The sequence below is a fragment of the Ochotona princeps genome, chromosome 19 (assembly GCF_030435755.1).
Source record: "Ochotona princeps isolate mOchPri1 chromosome 19, mOchPri1.hap1, whole genome shotgun sequence".
In the NCBI taxonomy this organism is placed as follows: domain Eukaryota; kingdom Metazoa; phylum Chordata; class Mammalia; order Lagomorpha; family Ochotonidae; genus Ochotona; species Ochotona princeps.
In genome coordinates, this window is record NC_080850.1 from 28,598,393 (window position 1) to 28,621,357 (window position 22,965).

Sequence of the window (22,965 nt, forward strand, 5' to 3'; positions counted from 1 at the left end):
TTGTGGTTCTTTTACCTGACACATTTCAACAAATATTAGCATTTGCCCCTTTACTAAACATCTCCTACGGGCCTGGCATGGTAGCCTAGCGGCTAAAGTCCTTGCCTTGCTTGCACTAGGATCCCATATGAGTGTCAGTTTGTATCCTGTGGCCCCGCTTCCCATCCAGTTCCTTGCTTGTGGCCTGGGAAGGCGGTCAAGGATGGCCCAAAGCCTTAGAACCCTGTACCCGCATGGGAGACCCGGAACAGATTTCTGGCTTTGGACTGGCTCAGCTCTGGCCGTTGCAGCTGCTTGTGGAGTGAATCAGTGGACAGAGGATCTTCCTCTCTGTCTGTCCTCCTCTCTGTATATCTGGCTTTCCAATAATAATAATAAAAAAAATCTCCTGGGACTGGTGCGATAGCTTAATGGTTAAATCCTCGCCTTGCACCTGCTGGGATATCATGTGAGCACCAGTCTGTGTCCTGGTTGCCCCACTTTCCATCCAGCTCCCTGCTTGTGGCCTGGGAAAGTAGTAGAGGATGAACCAAAGCCTTGGAACCCTGAACAAACATAGGAGACATGGAAGAAGCTCCGGGCTTCAGACTGGCTCAGCTCTGGCCATTGTGGCCACTTGAAATGAACCAGAAGATGGAAGATCTTTCTCTGTAGCTCCTTCTCTGTAAATCTGTCTTTCCAATAAAAATAAGTCAATATATTTTTTTAAAAATCTAGTACAATATGATCAAATTAGCTCCCTTTGGATCTTCCCCAACAGTCAGCAATAAGAAGTCGACGGTGGTCATCTTGACCCTGTCATAAGGTGGCCCAGGGCACCTTAGAATGTCTCATGGCATTCTCTCTTTTGTGTGTGCATTTAGATGCACACACATAAGCACAGGAGGCAAAGTCCTGAGAATGGTAAGAATGGCAGCCGAAACAGCTGCTATCCATGGGCTGGCAGGTCCTCAGGCTGTGGAGATGCCAGCCAGCTGGTGAAGTCAGTCTTGCCCTCAAATACAGCTGTCTGAAAGCAGCATTATCATATTTTCCCTGCAGCTAGATAAATGGAATCTATGCATAGCTGAGTTCAACAGGGGTGAGGCGGAAGAAAGAGAAGGAGACTTAGAACAAAACCCACAGACTCCTGCCTTTGGGAGCAGTAGGAGCCCTGCTAAGTTTACCAGGACTATACAGTCACCTGGCTCCTTTTGAGTCTCTACAACAGGAAGAAAAGAGAAAGGGCATGGGTCGCTGAGCTCATGGATTGTCACTTCCAAGAGGCATTCTATCCCCTTTACAGTCCTCTGCAAACAACGCTAAGCCATGGCTGCGCCCAGAGTGACAATCCAACCGTGCACTTTATCACTGCCATTCAGAGACTTCTAAAAATTTTATTTAAGAGGTAGAAACACAGAAGAGAGAGCTCCCATTGACTGTTTCACTTTCTAAATGCACACAAGGGTCAAGGCTGGGCTGCAGCGGAAGCCAAGAGAGAACACTGTGGGACAGGTCTTCTATGTGGCTGTCAAGAAGCCCATCATTTGAGTCCTCACTGCTGCCTCAGAGGGTTTGCATCAGAGGTACCTGGAATCAGAAACCAGAACTGAGAATCCAACTCAAGGGCTCCAAGATGGGGCATAGGAGAATCTTACCTGTAAGGCTGAATGCCTCGCCTTTGTTTTACATTTGAATTTCACCTGCCAACAGACAAATGAGCTTTACTCTTCCCAAGAAGAGTAGTGAATGGTGGAGAAGTGACAACTAAGCCGTGAAGCAGAATCATGGGTTTGGACGGATGGATGAGCTGCTTCTAGAACAGCATTTACACGCAGCACAGCAAGAAGAGAGGGCAACTTGTGAGGGAGAATTTCACTCTATTCCTTGGCTGCTTATTCTAAATGGTTATTTGAATGCAACAGAATCAGCTCCAGGAGGAGACTTCCACCATGGGTAAGTACTAACACCCCAAAGGTGAGTTTTCCCATAAACGTCAGGTCTTCGGGACTCAGTGTAATCCAGCTCTGCATAGCTTTCCTCAGAATCAAGTGCAACAACATGCAAGTGAGCACACTGCACTTGTAAGCTGCCAGGCACGGGACTATCATAATTATGATGATGCATGCTTTTCCAATGTGTGAGCGACACCTTCATAAACAATAACCACGTAACAGCAGAAGACACAGGCATTGACTTAGGAGCCTGAAACACCATTCCCTCAAACTCTCAGCATTCATTTAACTCTGAAACTGAACACATGCAAGATGACTGTTTGACCAACTTTTAGCCAGGCCCAGGGTTTGCCTCTGTTATAAGTTCAAATTGAAGCAAGATGCTTCAATTGGCTAAACCTTCACTTGCAAATGCTGATATCCAATATGCACACTGGTTCATGTCCCAGTTCCTGCATTTCCCATCCAGCTCCCTTCTTATGGCCTGGGAAAAAAGTAGAGGATTGCCCAAAGCCCTGGGACCCTGCACCTGTGTGAGAGACCTGGAAAAAGCTCCTGGCTCCTGGCTTTAGATCAAATCAGCAAAGCTCAGCTCCAGGAGTTGTGGCCATTTGAGCAGTCATTCAGCAGACCAAAGATTTCTCTTTGTCATTCTCTCTGTAAATCTGCCTTTCCAATAAAAATAAATAAGCCTTAAAAAAAAGTTCAAGTTGGGGTTCTGACGAAAGTGTGTATTAGCCACTTTTTGATGGTGATGCCCATCCTGTGTTGTTTGGAAATCACTTAAAGGACATTTTCCTCTGTCAGGGAAAGGACTTCTGCTTCAGCAGCCCTGCTGAGCGAGGGGAGAGACCTCAGCTGCAGAAGCCAGGAGCCAAGGATCAACGGGACCTGACTGTGTGGCTGCAACAGGCTCCTCATTGCACAGTCACTTCCCAAGTTAGCATAATGGGGGCAGATTTACTCTGTGCCCAAGAGTCCTGTCAATATTGCCCAAACTTACCAACTACTTCCGACTTACTTGGGAAATGCCTTACAGAAGCAATGAGGAAGGCGATAAGCCTCCTGGAAGCTACTAGGGAATAAAAACTATAAGATACAAATACCACCCTAGGCAACCTTTCCAAATATTGTCAATTCCAAGACCCATAAACAACAAGCTGTTGCTTCCCCTGGAGCCAGCCACATGGGACAACAATAAGGGCAGCCTGGCCATTGCAATCTGGCCAATCCAGGCCATCTTGGGTTTCTTGGTTACTCAATGGGTAACACTTAAGAGTGATACTGATCTCACCATAACCGACATCCACATCATTTCCATAGTGCCATTTAAAATACAGGAAAGGAATTTAAAGTTCTTGTATGGGTAGATAGAAAATAGGTTTTGAAACTAGATAGACTTGGAGTTCAAATTGTGGCTCGGTCACCTATAAGCAAATTTTTTAGATCCTCTAAGCCCATATTCCTCATGAAAAGGTAGTCTAATAATCGCTACTGCAGAACTATGGAAAAGAACATGCACATAAAATGCTCAATGATGTATCTGGCAAAGGGTAGGCAGCAGGTGATGGAGGTGGTGAGGTTATAAGCAAATGACAATGAAAATCAAAATGTTTTTGGAACTTATCATGCTACATTATAGTCAGGGATTATTTTATACACATTAACCCTGTAAGGGAGACACTATCATTTTGGCTATCTGGTAGATGTGGAAACTGGGACTCCTTGAGATTAGCTGGCTTATCCATGATCACACAGACAAGGGAGGCAGCTGAATCAAGGGAGCCAGCTTGACTGTCTGGTCTGTAACCGCGTGGGGTCTTTAGCACTGTTACAGAGAGATGAGCCAAGGTGGGAAGTTCTTAAATTTTGGAGTCTGATAAATCAGATCTCAGTCATTCAGTGACCTTGAGCAAGTTATATAACTGTGCGGTTTTTTTTTTTTTTAAAGCTCATTTGTTAAAAGTCCTGGGACTGTGGTGAGCACTGAAGTGCTCAACACAGTGTGACACTCAGTGTTGAAAAGACATTATTGTGCTCTATGAAAAAGGTGACACACAAAGTATAGGAAGGAAAATAAATGGAGGCTCAACAAGGCACTATTTGCAGTCGAGACAAGAGGATTTAATTTAAAAGGCTAAATTTAATTATAACTCTTTGCAAAGCTATATTTCAAACTACTCACAGCAATGTCAGAGTTCACTGTTCTCTACATCAAATACAACACGCAAGTTTCATTGGCATCCTTCTGAGCCCACTCTGGCCTGTACTGACACTGCAGAGCACTGACACTTTTGGAATTTGTTCTTACGCATGTCACATACACGTTTTTACTTCTTTTCCAATCCGATCTGTCACACGCACCTGCAATTTAGAAGTATTAGGAGTCTCCCTATAATGTCTGCAGGGTACTCTTCATTATGTGCTGTGATTTTTATGGGAGCAAAATTAGGTCATAACGAAGAGCTCTTGGTCTATAACTGAAACAATAAATCACAGGCAGAGACCTGGGGATGATGATGGCAAACAGAACGGCTCTGGGAGAAAACAGACTGCACACTGTGTTGAGACAGATGCATCTGAGGCCGATGGGGTATGGAGCTGGATTGTTCCATCAGAGGAGCGCATGCTTTAGAAAGGCAGCCTGCAGCTCCTGAGCAGCGCCCACACACGGCTCACCTGTTCACAGCAGACCTTGGGAAAGCCATGCACTCTGCACACCTTTACCCTGCAGCAGAACTCTTTGACACTGCAGGGAAGATGCCAAGTTCTGAGTTCATGGCTGCAGAGAGGCTGTTTAAACACAGCTGGAAGTCCTAGGTCCTGCTGATAGGCTAGCATTTGGGCAGGGAAAACCACAATTTGGAAATTCATTTGGGGAACTTTAGAATGAATTATCCCCAGGACCCGAGAGGATAAGTACAGGGTCTGTGTAACCATGAGATGCTGAGACTTTCACTGTCTTCAGAAGATTTTATTTTTTGTGTTCTTTGCTGACAGAAGATGAAACTAAAATTCAGTAACAAAAAATATTACACTGTAAAGGAAGCTTCAGAATTGATAGAATTATAAAACATTATTGGCTCGGGTCCAGCACAGTGGCCTAGCGGCTAAAGTGCTCGCCTTGAACACGCCGGGATCCCATATGGGCACTGGTTCTAATCCCAGCAGCTCCACTTCCCATCCAGCTCCCGGCTTGTGGCCTGGGAAAGCAGTCGAGGACGGCCCAAAGCCTTGGGACCCTGCAGCCATGTGGGAGACCTGGAAGAGGTTCCTGGTTCCCGGCTTCAGATTGGCACAGCACCGGCCGTTGCGCTCACTTGGGGAGTGAATCATCAGACGGAAGATCTTCCTCTCTGTCTCTCCTCCTCTCTGTATATCTGACTTTGTAATAAAAATAAATAAATCTTTTTAAAAAATCATTATCGGCTCATCTGAGGCTTATTGGACAGAATACATGTCTGTAGACTAACAAAATTATTAGATGAATCAACAAAGAGTATCTTATTGGCATTCGTCACGAAAAATTGTGGGAAAAGCTTAAAATGTCAGAGAATCAGGATGGCAGAATAGGGTAAGGACACGTTTAAACAAATGGAGAAACAGTACCCAGTGTGAAGCAGAGAGGGCACATTCTAGGAACACAGAGGACAGAACAATAGCAGAAGGGCACCTGAAGACTGACAAACACAGGAAAGCAGAGGACACAACGGTGTGGTATTGCAGTGACCCATACCCCAGCGGCATTCAGTAAGCAGCCATCTGAACTCCACCAGCCACTGCAACTCCACTAGCAACAAGGTCGGAAGCGGAGTTCATCGGGAACTCAGGAGGTGAACCTAGGCAAAGAACTGCCCGTCCTGCTGGTTTGTTTGAGTCCACAAGTAGTGGAGACACAGTGGCAGGTCCCAAACAGGTGGTACAGGAACAGGGTGGACTTCACAGCCCAGGCTGCCCCCTAGAGCCAAATCAGGTGCCATTTTGTTCAGGGAGACAAAGGCTATGATGGGACAGGACTGCACAAGCACTGTGCTGGAAGTGAACCCATGTCTGGCTTAGTGAACTGCAACAACATGGCATCCTACAGGTTCTACCCAAGACAGGTCCTGGTAGCCCACAGACCTGATGGCCAGCACATCAAGAACTCTATTAGTGGCATATCAGGTGCCATTTTGTACAGTGTGGCAAAGGCTTTGACACGGCAAGGACAACAATGAGCTGTGAATGCACTGAGCTGGGAGCGAACTCACTGAGCTCAGTGAAGTGCACTGGTCCCACAATGAAAACAATACCAACTTGGCATTGTACAAATAGGTCTGTGTGGCCCCCAGACCTAATGGTCAACAGGTTCCTGCAAGATTACCACCACCAACAACCTAGGTATAAGGACTCCCGGTGTCTCCCTAACCCTGGGAACTGCTCTAATTGGAAGTGGGAACAAGGTTATACAGACAATGGTGCAGCCTCAGTACTGGAATCACAAGAGGCGGAGAGCTGTGAGCCAGGAGCTGGGGCTATGGAGACCATGGTTGGAAGGATAACGTAAGAACCCAGACTTGGACCTCACTGGAGGGAGTGGTACAAGTGACCGCAAACAAAAAGCCATGTACCAATTGCCATAAGTAAAACTGAACTGTAGACCTGTGGGGTGATACAGCTTAGAAACTGCCCCAAGGAGAAGAAACTGCTAACCAGAAGTACAATAAAAGCTAAGCACTCCTAAACTCACTACCATTGGACTGGGAATGCAAGGTTGCTCAGGACTTGGTGCTCACACTAGGTATTCAATAGGATTATTCAGATTGATAGTCTGTTTTCTTCATGGTTTTCTTATTATAATGACTTTCAAATTCCAAAGCCCTTGAAGTAAAACTTGAAACAAATAAAAAGAAACACCAGAATTTCTGGGCTTTCAGGTATTTTGGACAATGGTAGTATTAGATACTTGGTTTTGTTTTAAAATATGTGTTAGAAGATATAAGCATTGGTTACTTCCATTATGACTCCAAATATTTGCTTACATGTTTCCAGACTCAGGGTGATAAGCTAAGAGTTCGTGGAGAAAATTCTGTTCATATGGAAATGGTAATTTAAATAACTGACCACTGCTTTAAAACAGTACAGTAAAAGTAAAAAATCTTTTCTTTCTAAGTTTTCATCTCCAAATGTGATGACAAGTAAAAGGAGATACACTCTGAAGTCTTATTTAGCTCTCCTACAAATGAAGGGGACCCCAAGGTACAGACATTGATGGAAACACTATGAGCTAGCATTTCCTCTAGGGAAGTCTGGTTAAAGAAACCAAGTAAAGGCATCAGAATCTCATTCTATTCTGGAAGTGAAGGTTGCAGGTTAAAGATTGCACTCTCTGAGCTGCAGGATTATAATACTATGGTCAGCTCTACAGTTTTTGTAATGAACGAATGGTTCTGACTCCACCAATTAGCTTCTAGAGGTATGGTTCCGAAGTGTTGATATAAGCATTTAACTCCTCTATTTGGAACTGTCTGGGACCTCTCTGTTTTTAAGGAGTACATTCAAATGCTTCCCCATGGTTTTCAAAACTCCTGAAAAACAGCCTAAATGCAATTGTTTGGCATCACTTCATGCCACTTCCGAACATACATAGCGTACAATCCTTTCACAACCATGGGGTCTAATCTATACAACCTGATTAATGGAAAGCTGTCTTCTTCGTCTCTGTTCTTGCAATGCCTGGAAAACTTCTATTTACCGTTATAGCCCAGTGCTGGCAGAATTCAATTATTTCTCCTCAGTGGTGCCATAATGCTTCATTTGCTTTACCAGATGTCACTTAGCATACTGTACTATGATTAGCTATTCCCTGAAGAAAAAAACTAAGAGTGCCTTAGGAAAAAAAAAAGAACCTATCTTATTTATCTCTGGCCCAAAGCAGGAACTCAGTAAGTGTTTACTGCAGTGAAAAGAGATGAACTACAGTGGATTCTTAGTTCTGCAAGTGATCCTAGGTCCCAATCCAGTCTATCTCCTAAGAAACTGCTTTTTAAATTCTTTATACTGGGCCCAGCACAGTGGCCTAGCAGCTAAAGTCCTCGCCTTGAATGTGCTGGGATCCCATTTGGGCACCAGTTCTAATCCCAGCAGCTCCACTTCCCATCCAGCTCCCTGCTTGTGGCCTGGGAAAGCAGTCGAGGACGGCCCAAAGCCTTGGGACCCTGCACCCACATGGAAGACCTGGAATAGGTTCCAGGTTCCCGGCTTCAGATTGGCACAGCACCGGCCGTTGCGCTTACTTGGGGAGTGAATCATCAGATGGAAGATTTTCCTCTCTGTCTCTCCTCCTCTCTGTATATCTGACTTTGTAATAAAAATAAATAAATCTTTTTTTTAAAAAAGAATAAATTCTTTATACTTCAAGCTTATAATTTATGAAAAAAACCTAAGAACACTGACCTCAAAGAGTTACTGTGGAAACTGGAGGAAATGCTGGCCATAAAGCTGCTTCACACAGTTCCCTTGTAATGAGTGCCTGATAAGCTGTTAAGTAAAAATCAGCTTTCACTAGCATCATTATTACATTTCTCGACCATGTTCATTAAAAAGACCCTTCTCTTCAACTGAATACAAACTAGTATGTGTTGCCAATATGGAAAATAAATATCACCTCAAGCTCCCCCTAGATCTGGCTTTTCCCTCCTGCTGATTCTTATTCTGAGATATGTATGCCTCAGAAGTATGTGAAACACTTCCCCGCTTCTGGGTGTGTTGGGAAAGACAGAAGACAGAGTTGCTGAATCACTTTGATAGGGTATGTGGTTAGTGTGTCTCAGGTGGACAACTGAAGGTGTGTGTGTGTGTGTGTGTGAGAGAGAGAGACACACACATCACCAAGGTTCTGATGAAGGAGATAAAGGTGGGTGCTTTGTGAGAGGAATGGCACAGCAAGGGATGCTTCTGTATTCACAGACACCAGCCTGAAGGTGGGTGGATGTGCTACTGACATTATCAAGGAGCTCATCTTGGTTTCTACTTTTTCGATCTTCATTTGTCATGAGAGAGGATAAGAGTAGAGATGGACAGACAGGCTCCCGTCCACTGACTCATTCTGCAGATGCCCAAGGCCAGGGATGGCTTAGAGAGGAAACTGGGAATCCAATCCAGGTCTCTCATGTGGATGACAGGAACTCAATTATCTGAGCCATCACTGCTACTTCCCAGAGTCTGCAAGAATTGGAATCATGAGCTGGAGCCAGTAACGAAAGCCAGGTACGCTGATATCACTCACGCATCCCAACTGTGGAACAAAATGCCTGGTCATTTTGTTTTTAAATCTTGAAATGGAAATCTAATGTTAACTCTTAGCAAAAGAGAGACAGAGACAGAAAAGGAAAAAAAGCCAGTGAGAATAGGGATCTTTTCCCTTCTACTGGAAAGTAGATATTTTGTCAGGTTAGAGAACTTAATTTTCCAGAGAGCAAGAACCCCTACTCCACTGTCTTAGAAAAAAAAATCAAGCACAAAAATATTTCCCCAGTTTTAGACAGTTACTGAGTTAGTTTTCCATAAATGCGCAAATACCTGAGGGAATGAACTAGCCACTACCAAAGGTTCTGGCATGTAACACTGTGGCAACACTGAAAAGAGACAGAAGAGTACTTTCCTAGGAGCTGCTCATGTTTAGCACAAGCCATGAATAGGAAACCAAAATCTTCTCCTAAAGAAAACTAAATCTACCACCTATGAGCCATCACCTGTAAAGACGGCAGCCAACAATTCTCTCTCTCTTCCTGTGTGTGTGTGTGTGTGTGTGTGTGAGAGAGAGAGAGAGAGAGAGAGAGAGAGAGAGAGAGAGAGAGAGATGCAGCTGTTCTTCCCATCCAGAGGTGCAGTCCAGCTCCCTCCCCTTAAATCTGGCTGGACTTGTGACTTGCTCTGATCAAGAGAACGTGGTGAAATAAGTTACACTCCAACTTTTCCAGGCCCAGGTTTTACCAGTTCCTCATGATCCTAGAATCATGGGAGATCACAAGGAGAGAGGGAGAAGAGTGAAGAATCAAGGTGTTCTAGCCAACAGCTAACAACAAAGTCCCAGACACATTAGTGCCAAATCATCTTGGATACTACAGTTCAGGTCAAACCACTGCAGCTGATACCACAAGGGGCATATGGGCCTTCCCCATGCTTCTAACCCACTAAATTGAGAGATTGGCATCAAAGTGTTCTAAGTCTTTAGGTTTGTAGATGATTTGCTATGTCACAATAGAAAACGAAAACAGGCATTTGTGGTTCCTCGGCTTCTCTATGGAGCAGGTCCACTGGCTGGAGCCTTGGGCTCCCTCTTTTCAATACAACCGTCAATTCATGCCTAGATTGCTTCAAATCAGTATGGCAAGACACAAAGCAAATCCCTTACATGGAATATTTTTGACAAGAGAATGCTGCAGCAACAACTGTGTGGAACCTGTACAGTTCTAGGAGGAGGGGATAGGCCCTTACAGGATTATGGTCAAAGAGAGGGGCTACAATATATTTCTTCAACTGGGATTTCGAGACCCTGCCCAAACACAACATTAATTATTACACAGGAAAGCTGTCACTTCTATATATTTATGTGTGAGTGATTCTGGAAAATTACAGTCACTAAATATACCAGAATGTTCACTAAATATTATCAATGAAGATTTTAATCCTGGAAATTTTAAAGGACAGAAAAGTGCTCTGGAAGTGATGGCTGAAACTCCCTGTTGGCAGGGAGTCTGCCCCAAGTGTTGTCTCCAGAAAACAATAGGCCAGCGCATGGCTTCAGATACTTAAGGCTCCAGTGGGGCAAACACTGTAAGCTTCCAACAGAGACAGAGGTAGTCAATCTCCTCAGGCCAGTCCTGAAGCTACACTTACTGAGGCGAGCAGTTGGCACAGTGATGCACTGTTTGGGATACCAGCATCCCGTCAGAGTACCTGGTTCAAATCCTGCTGTAACCCCCAATTCCAGCTTCCAACTAATGTGCACTCTAAGAGGCAGCAGCTGAAAGTTCAACATGGATCCCTGCCATCCACACAACAGACATGGATGGAGATCTGGGCTTCTGGCTTTGGCCCGGCCCAGCTGCTGAGCTGCTGAGGGAATTAAGGGAGTGAATTAATGGATGGGAGATCTAACTGGGTCTGTCACCCTGCCTGCCTCCCTGCTCCTTTCAAACAAAAATAACCAAGCAAAAAGGAATCATGTAAAGCTAAATCTGACAAATAATAGAGGCTTTCTCCCCAGCACATACGCAAGTCTTGCATACAACTTTGGTCCAACATGAATTCCAGATGAAAATCCCTGTTGCGGGGGAGGCATGAGCTCTGTGAGACCCTCAATGTGTATGCTGGCACAGCCTCTGTCCCTGGAGCACTTTCCCTCACACTCCTTCACCGGCTCTCACAGAGACATAAATCTGTGATTCATCCTAGTCTCTGGCACAGAGGAAGAGAGAAGAGCACACAATGAAGCCCTACAACATTCTTCTTAGACGTACATCACCAAATCAACATCAGAGAGGAACATGATTTATGACCCATCAAATTAGGTGAGCATTATCATCAACTCCTTGCCCATGTATTTATAGCCTATGCATTTCATGGTTCACTTCTATTTCTAAAGGTCAAACCCTACCAGCTACTATTCTATTCCCAGTGGCATAAGATCCCTCTCTCTTGCCAGTTATTTCTGAAAGTTTTCTGGCTTTGAAAGACTGAAAGATACCCAAATAGTTCAAACATCACTAGATGCTGCCTCTTATTAAGTTTAGGTATGTTCTTACGGTAAGAAATTTAATCAAAATGTTCCTTCTTTAGAGATTGGTCTTAACATTTAAAACTACTGAGTTATTTTTTAAATAATAAAAAAATACCATTTAGGGGAAGGAAAACATGAGTTCTATTTTCAGAGAATTATGCTGACACTGCTAAAAACAACAGTTTACAGTTATTGAAGCTTTGCTTTTTGTCAAATTCTTCACATCAATCGGCTCACTTGATTCACACACACACAAACATTAACAAAGTGAGAGACTGACAATTGATCATCAAACTTGCTTCCTCTCCCCTGAGCATACAGGTTGCTTCTCCTAACCTCCACTGCAGTTATGTGTAGCCACGTAATGGGACCTGACCAATGGAATGCAGGGAAAAGCAAACACACAGCAGGTGTCTCCCAAGCCCAGCACATGAAATCTCACACAGTCTTCCATGTTCTCTTGTTCTCCCTACTTGCTGGCTGACTGCAGAAAATCTGTAAAGCTGAACACAGAGATACAAGTTGAGGGATCCTGGAGGCTGAGTCACTGCACAGGGGGCACACTGAAGGGCACCAAACTGTTGCCATGTGAACAGAAGGTGAATGTCTGTTCCCCAGTCACAGATATTGCATGGATGGTATGGCAGTAGGACACCACTGAATATACGTTTCTGAGTACAGAGAGGTTAAGTAATTAGGATGCTCAGTGGTATCTGTGCAAAACGGAGGTATGGGATTTAAACTCGCATTCTAAACAAAGTTATTTAACTACCTATGAATGTTTTATTCTGTTCCTTCCACAAGTTCATTTTAATTACACGTTGCATAAACTCCTATATGCAACTTCTGTACTGGGGTTTCGGGTGTGTGTTCTGTATTTGAGGGAGGTAGATGGGCTGGGCTCCAAAGCTACAAACAGAAAAAAGACATTCTTCTCACATAAATCATTTCATTTCTATATGATATTAACCAGTGCTGGGGTGGGAGGTAGAGGTAGGGATTCTATTGCTTAAGCAGTTTGGTGGAACATGCCTGCTGACTTGTGAAAGTTTATACTGACAGGTTCTCTGAATGTTACATAATATTTCATAACAACTTTGTCCTAAAACCTAGTAGCTTAAAACAACACACACTCCTCTTTCCTGCCTTTTCTGTGCCTCGACTCTTGGAAGAGCTCACTAGCATGCTTCCTGCTCAGGGTCTCTAAGGAGACCCTCAAGACATCAGCTTGTGCTGCTTCACCTGAGGGCTGGGTGGAGGCTGGACAGTCTACTCCTACCTAAGGCAGTTCACTTAGGCGGCTAGAAGTCTGCTTGCTTGTTGGCAAGAGGCCTCAGTTTCTTCACCAGGGCTGCATGCTGTCCTTACAACATGGGGGCTTACCTCCTGGGGTGGGCAAGACTAGAAACCAAAGCAAAAGCTGCAAGGCCTGTTAGCACCAGTTTCAGAAGTCATGCACCATTACTTCTATAACACCTGCTGATCCCACAGGTCAGTGCTATTCAGAGTCAGAGGGGATGACTGAAGGAAGTGAATATCAGCAGGAAAGGATGGTGCACCATTTTGGAGGTTTAGCTGTCACGTTCATCCAGCCCTGGTACACCAAGAGCTTGCTGAGGAAATGGGACCAATCAGTGTACAAAACAGACAAAAACCCTGTTAGGAAACACAGGAGAGCCCTGCAGGAAGTCTGCAGAAATGGAATAAGAAGATATGTTATTCTGGTGAAAAATATTTCGAATTCTCTGCAACTCACTTTCCACGAATGCCCTGAGTTACTCTCCCAAGTGCCAAGTGAAGAATACAAAGGCAATAGGCCTGCTAAGTCAGCAAACTGCACTGTGCACTAGGAAGTACAATGCAAACAGATAAAGAGGGGGAAAGGGCAAGCTGGAAGGTGGGAATGCTAGTTGGCTAAGGTAGAAAGATCCAGAAAGGCCTCACCCAGAACAAGTGTTCCAGGTAGAGCTGACAGCAGCTGGGAAGGTCTGCAGCAGAGAGCACCCCTGCTGTATCAGCAGGAATGCAGGACGTGAGGTCAGGTAACACACAGTGCACAGAATGCAGGAAGGACCCATAGGACCTGTAAATGCTCTGACCTTTACTTTGGGTAAAATGGGAAGCCACTGATGCTTCTTAGCAGATGACTGCCAGGATCTAAATTATCATTTTAAAAATACTCTGGTGTCTGATGGAACAGACAGCTTGAGGGTGGAAACTAGGGAGCAAATGGAGAGGCACTCGTAATAATTCAGGCAAGAAGTGACGGTGGCGTCCATTGGTGTTATCAGTGGAGATGGTGAGAAATGGTCAGGCTCTAATTTATTTTGCATGTATAATTCACCATCTCAGCTGAATTATAGAGCATAATTAATTAACTTGTCCAAGCCAAGTTTTTATTTAGAAAGAACCGCATTTTTTTTTTATTGACTGCCAGAGTGGTAGGTGCCAAATGATGCCCTAGCGAACTCTGGGGCAAGTTCTGAGCGGTGACACAGGGATTTGCCATGGGCAGCAATGGAGTGGTACAGACAAGTGAGGCCTTAAGTCTTCCACCCTCAGCTTTACAAGGGCATCTATGCCAGCATGCTTCCTCACGTGTGTGTGTGGTGGGGGGCAGCCAGGCAGTGGGGGAGGTTAGAGGTGGGATGGGGAGGTGGGAAAAGGCTTCTTAAGAACACAATGCACTAAAATGACAGGCTATACTTATACACACATGCACACATCATACGAAAAAAAGAATCATTCAGAAAATCAGCTAACTATAGCAAAAATATAGACAACACAAATGTAAGTTTATAAATCCAATATTTAAACCCCCCACCATAAATAACCAAGAAGACAACAAAGTGAAAAATAGGCAAAGGACATTGAAAAGTGGAGCTCTAATCATCTCCTTCACTAGAATGCTGTGATGGTAAATTGAGTCCTCAGGACAGAATGAATGGTCCACATGGCTGCTCACCACTGGCCTACCACAACTATGACGATCACTGCCACTGCCACTTCCTTTACCAGTACTGCTGGCAATTTCATGGCCATCACAGAGGAAGAGTCATTCAGCAAGGCAAACCTGAATCAGCTTGAGGAACCAACTCACAGTCTCCCCCCAAGGGAATGATTACCTTTTCATGGTTTTCTATTAAGATCTCGATGACAATGTTCTGAAATTTGATATCCATGATGGCAGCTACAGTTTCTTCCTGAGGTCGCAAAAGGGTGGGTCCAAACACCACGCCAAGGTTAGCTACGGTCATCAAATTCTGCTTATGATTGTTAGCAACACTGGGAAGAAAGGAAAAAGACACAAATGAGAGAAGCGGTGTATGCAAAGTCAACTGACCTGGGCATGATCCCCACACTCTTCCCACCTTCCTACGGGAAACTTCTTTCAGCAGAAACCACAACTTTAAGTGCCAAAAGTCAACAGTGAGACTTTTCTACTTGTATCTTTGTCCACCAAAGCGACAGAAATGTTTATCACCTAGACTATCTGCTATGTCAGGATGCAACACTCCTGACCATTTTCATTTTACCTAAAATGCCCAACCAGCCAAAGGAACTAGCTGTCAAACTACAAACCTTCCACATCTGAATCCCTGTTGTGCAAGACCTGGTAACTGCTAATCTCTCTTAGCTGCAACTTATGTACTTGGCCGCTGCCTAAACCGCTGAGCTCATTAGCATTTTCTCTAGTGCAAATATAAAAACTCTTAATGGCTTTAATACTTCTGCAAACATGGGCACAAAATAGCCCTAATTTTTAAAATGGGCAGATCTAGATTTTAAAATCAAGTCAGGAAATTCAGTACTTCAGACTCACAGTATTAAAGTTCCATCAAATTAAACATTTAACTTACTTAAGTGAAACATACAGCATAACGAGAAACAAAAATGTACTACTATGTACTCATGTAGATGGCTGTGCTTATATTGTCACTTATACACAAAACTGAAGGAACACACAGGACCAGTTGTAGCTGAGTAACTTGCTAAATACGAATGCATATTTTTGGGTCAACAACTGGCTCCAAACGCATATCCCAACTTCACGCCCAGGCCACTTCAACTCAGCAATAAAACCCAATTGTTCATGTGCTAGTTCTCTTCCCTCCCCCAAATATGCAAATTATCTTCCGGCAACAATTAAGGCAAATGTTAATGACACTGAGTATTGCTAGGAAATATCAGGAATTTCCCTATATCACCTGCTAGGGGGAAAAAAAACCAAAGCCATTTATTACTCATTTGAAACTAGAGGGAAACTGGGCAGAGACTGGCAGTTTGCAAAGATGTACCTCCCTAGCATTTGGTCTTATTTACCCTGAGTAGTCTTTCAGAAGTGTATAAATGCCTGCACTGTTTCTCTTCTATACTTCCATTCTGTAAGAGGAAGAGGATTCACACTGCCCTAATGTTGAGTTTTAAACTAAATATTGAGTTTGAACCTCTGTTGAAACAAGACATCAACCAGCTTTATCAGCACACACGTCCCTTTCTAAATCGTTTTATGGCAAGGGGTTTTCATCTAACTCCCTCCTCTGAGGCAAGGAGTATGAAACTTCTGTGGCTAGGCTTTTGGATCACTAAACAACACCTGCAGGAGAAAGAGCGTCCATGGGTATACTTGGCCACGGCTGTTCTATTTAAGGATAATGCATCAACATTTCCTTGGTCCTAGGCACATCTTGGTTTTACATGTAGTTCCCCATTGTGTCTGGAACTACAGTGCATCTCCAGAGACTGCCAGAGTTAATGCACATGGTCAAGTTCTCATTTGATACATGGTTCCGCGCGGCAGTCAATCACCAGGTATGCATAATTATAGGCTGCTTCTAACATCACTGCTTTCACCATCAGCTCCTATGTGTGGGAAGGGAATTCTGTGTCCTGATACTTCCCCTCCCAAATGAACTAAGTCAGTAGCTTGACCTCTCGTCACAAAAGTCCCTGTACAAGTGAATCAACAAGCTACATATATATGAAACAGACCAATATAAAAATACACAGTTTGGAGGATGATCACTGTTCACCATTGTGCTTCTCTACACAACAATGAACTGAACCAATAGCCTCATAACCAGATTCGGGTTACCACCAGTTACTGTCTGAAACCCAGCCACTGAGCACACAAGTCTCACACCTCTCCAGGGTGCTGCAGAAAACACAGTGGTAGGCCAACTGTGAAATACTTAGCTTCTGTTATCTAGCTGCTCTGATAATGAATAGAAACCTCTAGTGGGTCCACTGTTTAACATATATCTGAATGTGCAAATTGCACACCTTCGTCACATCAAGCTTTCCTCCATTACCTTCCAGTTCTGGGTCCCTGGGCAAATGACTCCATAGGTCTAAGCTTTGAGTTCCTTGTCTCTGAAAACAAGAGGAGTTGGGGGTACATAACACACCCACTGCAGAACCCTGCCATGCAGAAGATGCGGATCATGCATGGGAAATAAAGTGTTTTCATAATCTACTCTGCATTCTCTACTTCAATAATGCTCTGCCTTTGACTCTGTCACTCCTCTGCCTGCAATGTTCTTACTGCTCTGTCTTCTCGCAGAGACCTACGGAGCTTAGCTCCCACAGACCCCTTCATTTCTTGTACTACCCTCTCCCCTTCCTTAATTGTTCACCCCTGATACAGGCAGAAGTATCACTTTGCTCCTGCATGTTGCTAAGGGTTGTGCTTAGTAGCGAAGCAAAAACAAATGTTCAGAAGGCAAGGGAAGTTTCTGCAGAGACATAAAGCAGCCTTCTCAACCCAGCTACTTACTCATAAAATTACAAACTTTATGATGATTTGGGGGGAATTCAGCTCAACTATCCCAACCTCCCTTCTCTGTCTTAAACTGTGTTCTATGTCTCAGATTTAATCAATGAGTAATAATTACTATGATTTATAGGCCTCAATGCCCCCAAGGTATCTGGATAAAAGGTACAGTAATTCTGCATCAGCAACTTGGAATATAAATAGGCCTGAGGCTACCTAACATAATTCATTTCTATTTTAATGATTTGTTTCATTCTAGAACTTAAAAAATACCCTAATCTAAGTCTTAGGAAACTTTCAAGAGAAAAACCACACCTTTCATTCCTAACTACCATTATCTTTTGGCACAAAAAACTAATAAACTAATCTGTCACTTGATTATTACTGTTCACAACTTGGTACAGTCAGGTTCATTACCCCAGAATGAATTATTAATGACTTGAGATCTCTGTGCACCCCGAAGAGAAAAGCCCAGACCTCAGCCTCTGCTGGCACCAGCCATCTATCATGGCTTGATGGATTTACAGACGTGTGGGAAGCAGGCTGGCAGGGAGCTGGGAAGCCAGTCCAGCATAGGCCACGGGACTCATTCATTAGCGAGGCCCATAAAACACTGAGAGCCTGCTTTTTGTTTTGGTAATTGAGCTGCCTGAGCTCTTCCTCACAGCTCAGAAAGTCGTGTCCAGTCTTGACTTACAATCCACACACAACACTTTCTTGTGCAGTATATGCTGAACTCGAGTCTCTGGCACAGGTTTTTCTGGTCCCTGTATCCACATGGACGACTCTGCTGAGGTGCTTTCTGAGAAAACTGTCACATCCGTACAGCCATCCTTGGAAGGCTGAGGAGACTGTTTGCACACGTTATACACACAACTTGCATTTCGGGGCGGCTGTTCCTTTAGGACCATTTGTGTTTGGGGCAGATTGAGAAGCAGTCCACAGTCAAAGCAGGTTTTGAGGCATCTGGACTCCAAGTTCCATGGTGCGCCCACGTGAAATGCGATGGATCAGTTAAGAGCATGTTCTGATGACAATGGCTGTGGCAGAGGCGTCTCCTACCACTTTTTTAAAGAAAAACATATGAGGACTCTATATGAGTCTGATATTCTCTGGGAGCCAGAAGGAGGCAAAGCACTACCAGATGATGGTAAGCGTTATGACAGCGGTAGTGGGGTGTCCTGAGCAGGTAGAATAAGAATAGCCAACCCTTTTGGTATCCCACACGCAGAGCCCTGCATTATAGGGATCACATCTGTCTTACCAAAGCTCAAATAAAAGCTCTGTGGAGGGCTCAGCAGTGTGGCCTAGTGGCTAAGGTCCTCGCCTTGATCCCATGTGGCCGCTGGTTCTAATCCCGGCAGCTCCACTTCCTCTCTATCTCTCCTCCTCTCAGTATGTCTGACTTTGTAATAAAAATAAAATAAATCTTTGAAAAAAAAAAAGCTCTGTGGATGCTAGGCAGTACATTACAATCACAGACCAGTCCTAAATACTCCAACAGCACGTAAGTCTGTAGTGGTATCTGCAAGCAGCTTTCCTCTTGAGAGGCCTGCAGCACTCTGTCAAGCAAAGTCAAAGCTGAGCCTGTGTTCTGCCGGACACTAGAAAGTGAGACTGGCCCTGCCGTCTGAGGCACATGGGTGAAGGACAATTCTCCCTCACTTCCTTATCATCCTTACTTATCATCCTTTATTTGTTTGTTTCAGTTTCTAAAGTGAAATAAAATGGGAACTTAGAATTGAGGGAGTTTAAGGCCTTACAAAAAGTTCTATAATAACTTACTTGTGCTCATCTGATCTTCATAATAAATCTAGAATATCAGCTCCAAATCAACAATGACACAAGATAGAAAATAATTTTCACATTTTCCCATGCAATATGTCATCAGACCATATGTACCTATATTCATAAGTGCATGCACACATCAAATCAGAAATAAAGTTTCAGAAACGATACGTGTGATTCTGATACTTTGTTTTTCCCCTCTAAACTGATTTCATAATTCACCTTTGCACCATGAACTATAATTTGAAAAACACTGTTGTAAGAGTACAAAGTGCAAATATTATCTCCAATTTATAAATACGGAAAATAGGCCAAAGAAGACTGTGTGGTATAGTGGCTGCAGTCAAGAAGAAACTCCTCACTAAATGACAAGCAAATTATTTGGCTCCTCCAAATCTGTTTCCTCTCACATAAAACTGCAGCAGTCATGCCTCCCTCATAGAATTGGAAGGTTGATAGAGTGTGATGATGTAAGATCATGTATGAGACAATGGCTTCATACATGGTAGCTGCTACTGTCACAGCAGTAATGAAGTCAGTGGTACAAGCAGAAGCAGGTGCCAATCTAAGACACACTGCTAGTTGGTGGTTTCACTTGATACCCTCTTCTAGGAGCTTCTAGTGATCTGCTTCTGGCCTTACACACCTGTATTTGAACAACTTCTGTTCTACATATATTTCCATTCTTTTTAAGTTACGAAATACTACAAATCTATGGAACAGGTCAAAGTACAGTAGTACTTATTTTGCTTCACTTCCCTAACAGCATCTCTAGCACATTATACTGAGGGGCTTCTGTAAAGCCAAAACAATGGCACCATCAAGCTCAGACCCCCAGCCTGTCCAGCACGTTCTCCCATAACCATCCAAAGTCTTCACGCTGGGAAACTCAGCTCTGGATATTTCCCTGGCCATGGATAAACACAACAAGCTCTCCTCTAAATGGTAAGACTTCCATCCTGACAGCCTGAGAACTGGGGGCTGGGCCACGATCTTGGAGTGCTTCCTCTATCACACACAGGCAGGTACACCACGATGGTCCAAGGTTGCCAATTGTGAATGTGTGTAAATAGGTGGACACCTAAATCACAGACATATCACCTTTCTCTCTCTCTATCACTCTCTTGGGGGGAGCTCCAAGATCTGAGGCTGAGAGTCACTGGAAATTAAAAATATGGAATGAAAGCGTCCTTGCAGCTAACATTTCCATTTTTTCTTAAAAATAGTAGGCATCTGTAAACATAAAAATAAATTTGGTTTACATTACAATATACTTATTTACAAGGCAGAGCAACACACACAAGGGGAGAGACTGAGATCTTCCATCTCCTGGTTCAACTCTCCCTTATGGCCACAACAGCCAGGAGCTGGGAATTCTATCCTTGCCTTCTACATGGATGGAAGAGTCCCAAGCTCTTAGACCTTGAACCAGTGCTTCAATACAGGATGATGCAGATATTGCAAACAGCAGCTTATCTTGAATTGCCAAAACAATGGCCCGGCCAGGGTTGTTAATGTAGCTCCTTTCACTATCTTCAAACTCATTCTTATCACAGACCAGGCAGCAATGAGGTGCAGCACCTGCATGGGTGTGATGTTTTCTCCTTTGCAGTCTCTGGATTAATGCTGCCTGGATACCACCAGATTTGCAACCGAAGAGACCTCCACTGGGACAATCAATCAGGGTCAAATAACCAAGTTGGCCTGGCATGGGGGCATTTTGCTAACCACAGGTAATACCATCGTGGGAACAGTAATGAAGAGAGAAGTCTGTGTATCCAAGTGAGTGCTGATCACAGGTACTAGATACAACCTTTATCTTCCGAGCACCTGCTGAGGCAGGCACTACCAAGGCCATTCTTTAACAGAGGAGGAAACTGAAGCACAAAGAAGCAACTTGCCTGAGGCCACAGAGCTCATGAAGGCAGCGCCAGGAGGAGAACCCAGTCAACAGAGCTCATCCTCCTGACCACAGCTCTCTGCTGCTCCCACACGACCACAAGCAAGTGCAGCAGAGGCTAAGGAGATACTCTTCTGCAGAGACTCAAAGGAAAGTCATGGAGGGGTTGTGCTGGGTTTGGCAGTTAAGATGCTAGGGTGGGGGAAGCCCAGACCTGGGTTTGAGTTCTGGTTATACTTCCAAGGATGACCCTTGAAGGTAGCAATGATGCAGGAAGTTGGATCCCTCCCCTCACAAAGAACTCTGGACTGAATTCTGGCTACTGGCTTCACATTGTTGTTGCATGCTTCTGGGGGAATGAACCAGCAGATGGGACTGCTTTCTTGAATAAACATTATTTTAAACTGAAAAAGCAAATAAACAGCTGCATGCTTGAGATGTCAGGAGGTAATAGTAGTCATAATAGTGAGAAAAAGGTTGCTCCCCACTCATTGCCCAAGTTAGTAAACTGTAAGAAAGGGGAAAAAAGAGATGGAAGGGAGAAAAAAACATTAATTCTTACCAGAGAAACAGTGGAATGTAACTCTGCTTCTTCCCTTTCCCACAGCAAGCAAGGCTGTATGCATGACAAAATTATGAAAATGATGAACTATCCATAAGATATGATGGCATTTCATTTATAGCTGGCTGGCACAGAGAGCTGCTTCCTAGCAAGGAATGAGCAAATGCTATCACGTTCAGAGAGAACCAAGTGGAAGAGGCAGGATGGGGGACTGTTAAATGGCTTCTGTAGCTCCCAAAAGGGATCATCACAGCCAGACCTGTGTCCATTCAGGCTGAATGTTTTCATTCAGGTACATCAAAGCCCTGAATAACCAACCGGCCATGTGTCCTCTGTTTTGGTAACCCAGGTGGGCAAGAGGCCTGCTTAGACATTATGTATTGGTCAGTATTACTGACACAATAAGTAATACCTGCACCTGCAGAAGCCTGGTTGGAACTGAAAACTCTCTAGAGAAAAGGGATTTGGTGGTATGCAAAAAAAAAAAAAAAAAAAGACAAAATACTTCTATGCATCTTGCTTGCAACTGAAATCAGGGATATCCTAAAATCTCAGTATGCTAGCAGCTCTATGACTATTCTGGTATCCTCTGTTTAAAATCCATCAAAAGCTTCTGTTTTTAATTTTGAGTTGAAAACCCCTGGCTTACACTACAAGTTCCCCTAAAATTCAACACAGAATCGCCACATGATTCAACAATGCCACTTCTGGGTATATATCCAGCAGTGAACTGGATCCAGATGGAATTTGAAAACAAGTTCTTCGGGATGTATCTGTACACTGTCTTCACAGCAGCTTTACATATAATAGCTACATGAAACAATACAAGTATCTGTTAATGGGTGATTAGGTAAAACACATCATGGGATATTGCAGAGCCTTAGGAAAGAAATTCTGACGTATGCGGACAAACATTAAGGACAAGATTGTATCAAGTGAAAGAAACAAGTCACAAAATGACAAATACTATCTGATTCTACTAATATGAGGCATACTTAGAGTAGTCAAAAGTCATACAGACAGAAAGTGGAAACGGTGGATGCCAGGGGTAGGGGGAGAGATGGATGAAGACTAACTGTCTCATGGGTGCAGTTTCAATTTGGCAACAACAAAGGTTATGGAAATGAATGGTGCTGAACCATCACAACATCAAACAGCAATATAAATATATAACACTGAATCATACATTTAAACGTGGTAAAGATGGTACTTTATATTATGTGTATTTTACAACAAAAAGCAGTA

The 22,965-nt window shown here is 43.8% G+C and overlaps 1 protein-coding gene across 6 annotated transcripts in view; it reads right to left on the bottom strand.

Annotated features, from left to right (window-relative positions):
* ARHGAP26 (Rho GTPase activating protein 26) overlaps nucleotides 1-22,965 on the bottom strand; it is a 412,073-nt gene that overhangs the window by 86,456 nt on the left and 302,652 nt on the right. For all 6 annotated transcript variants that reach the window (XM_058677831.1, XM_058677832.1, XM_058677829.1 and 3 more), the window contains exon 18: nucleotides 14,823-14,982. In XM_058677831.1, coding sequence (XP_058533814.1) covers nucleotides 14,823-14,982 — 160 coding nt within the window. The remainder of the gene's footprint in view (nucleotides 1-14,822; nucleotides 14,983-22,965) is intronic.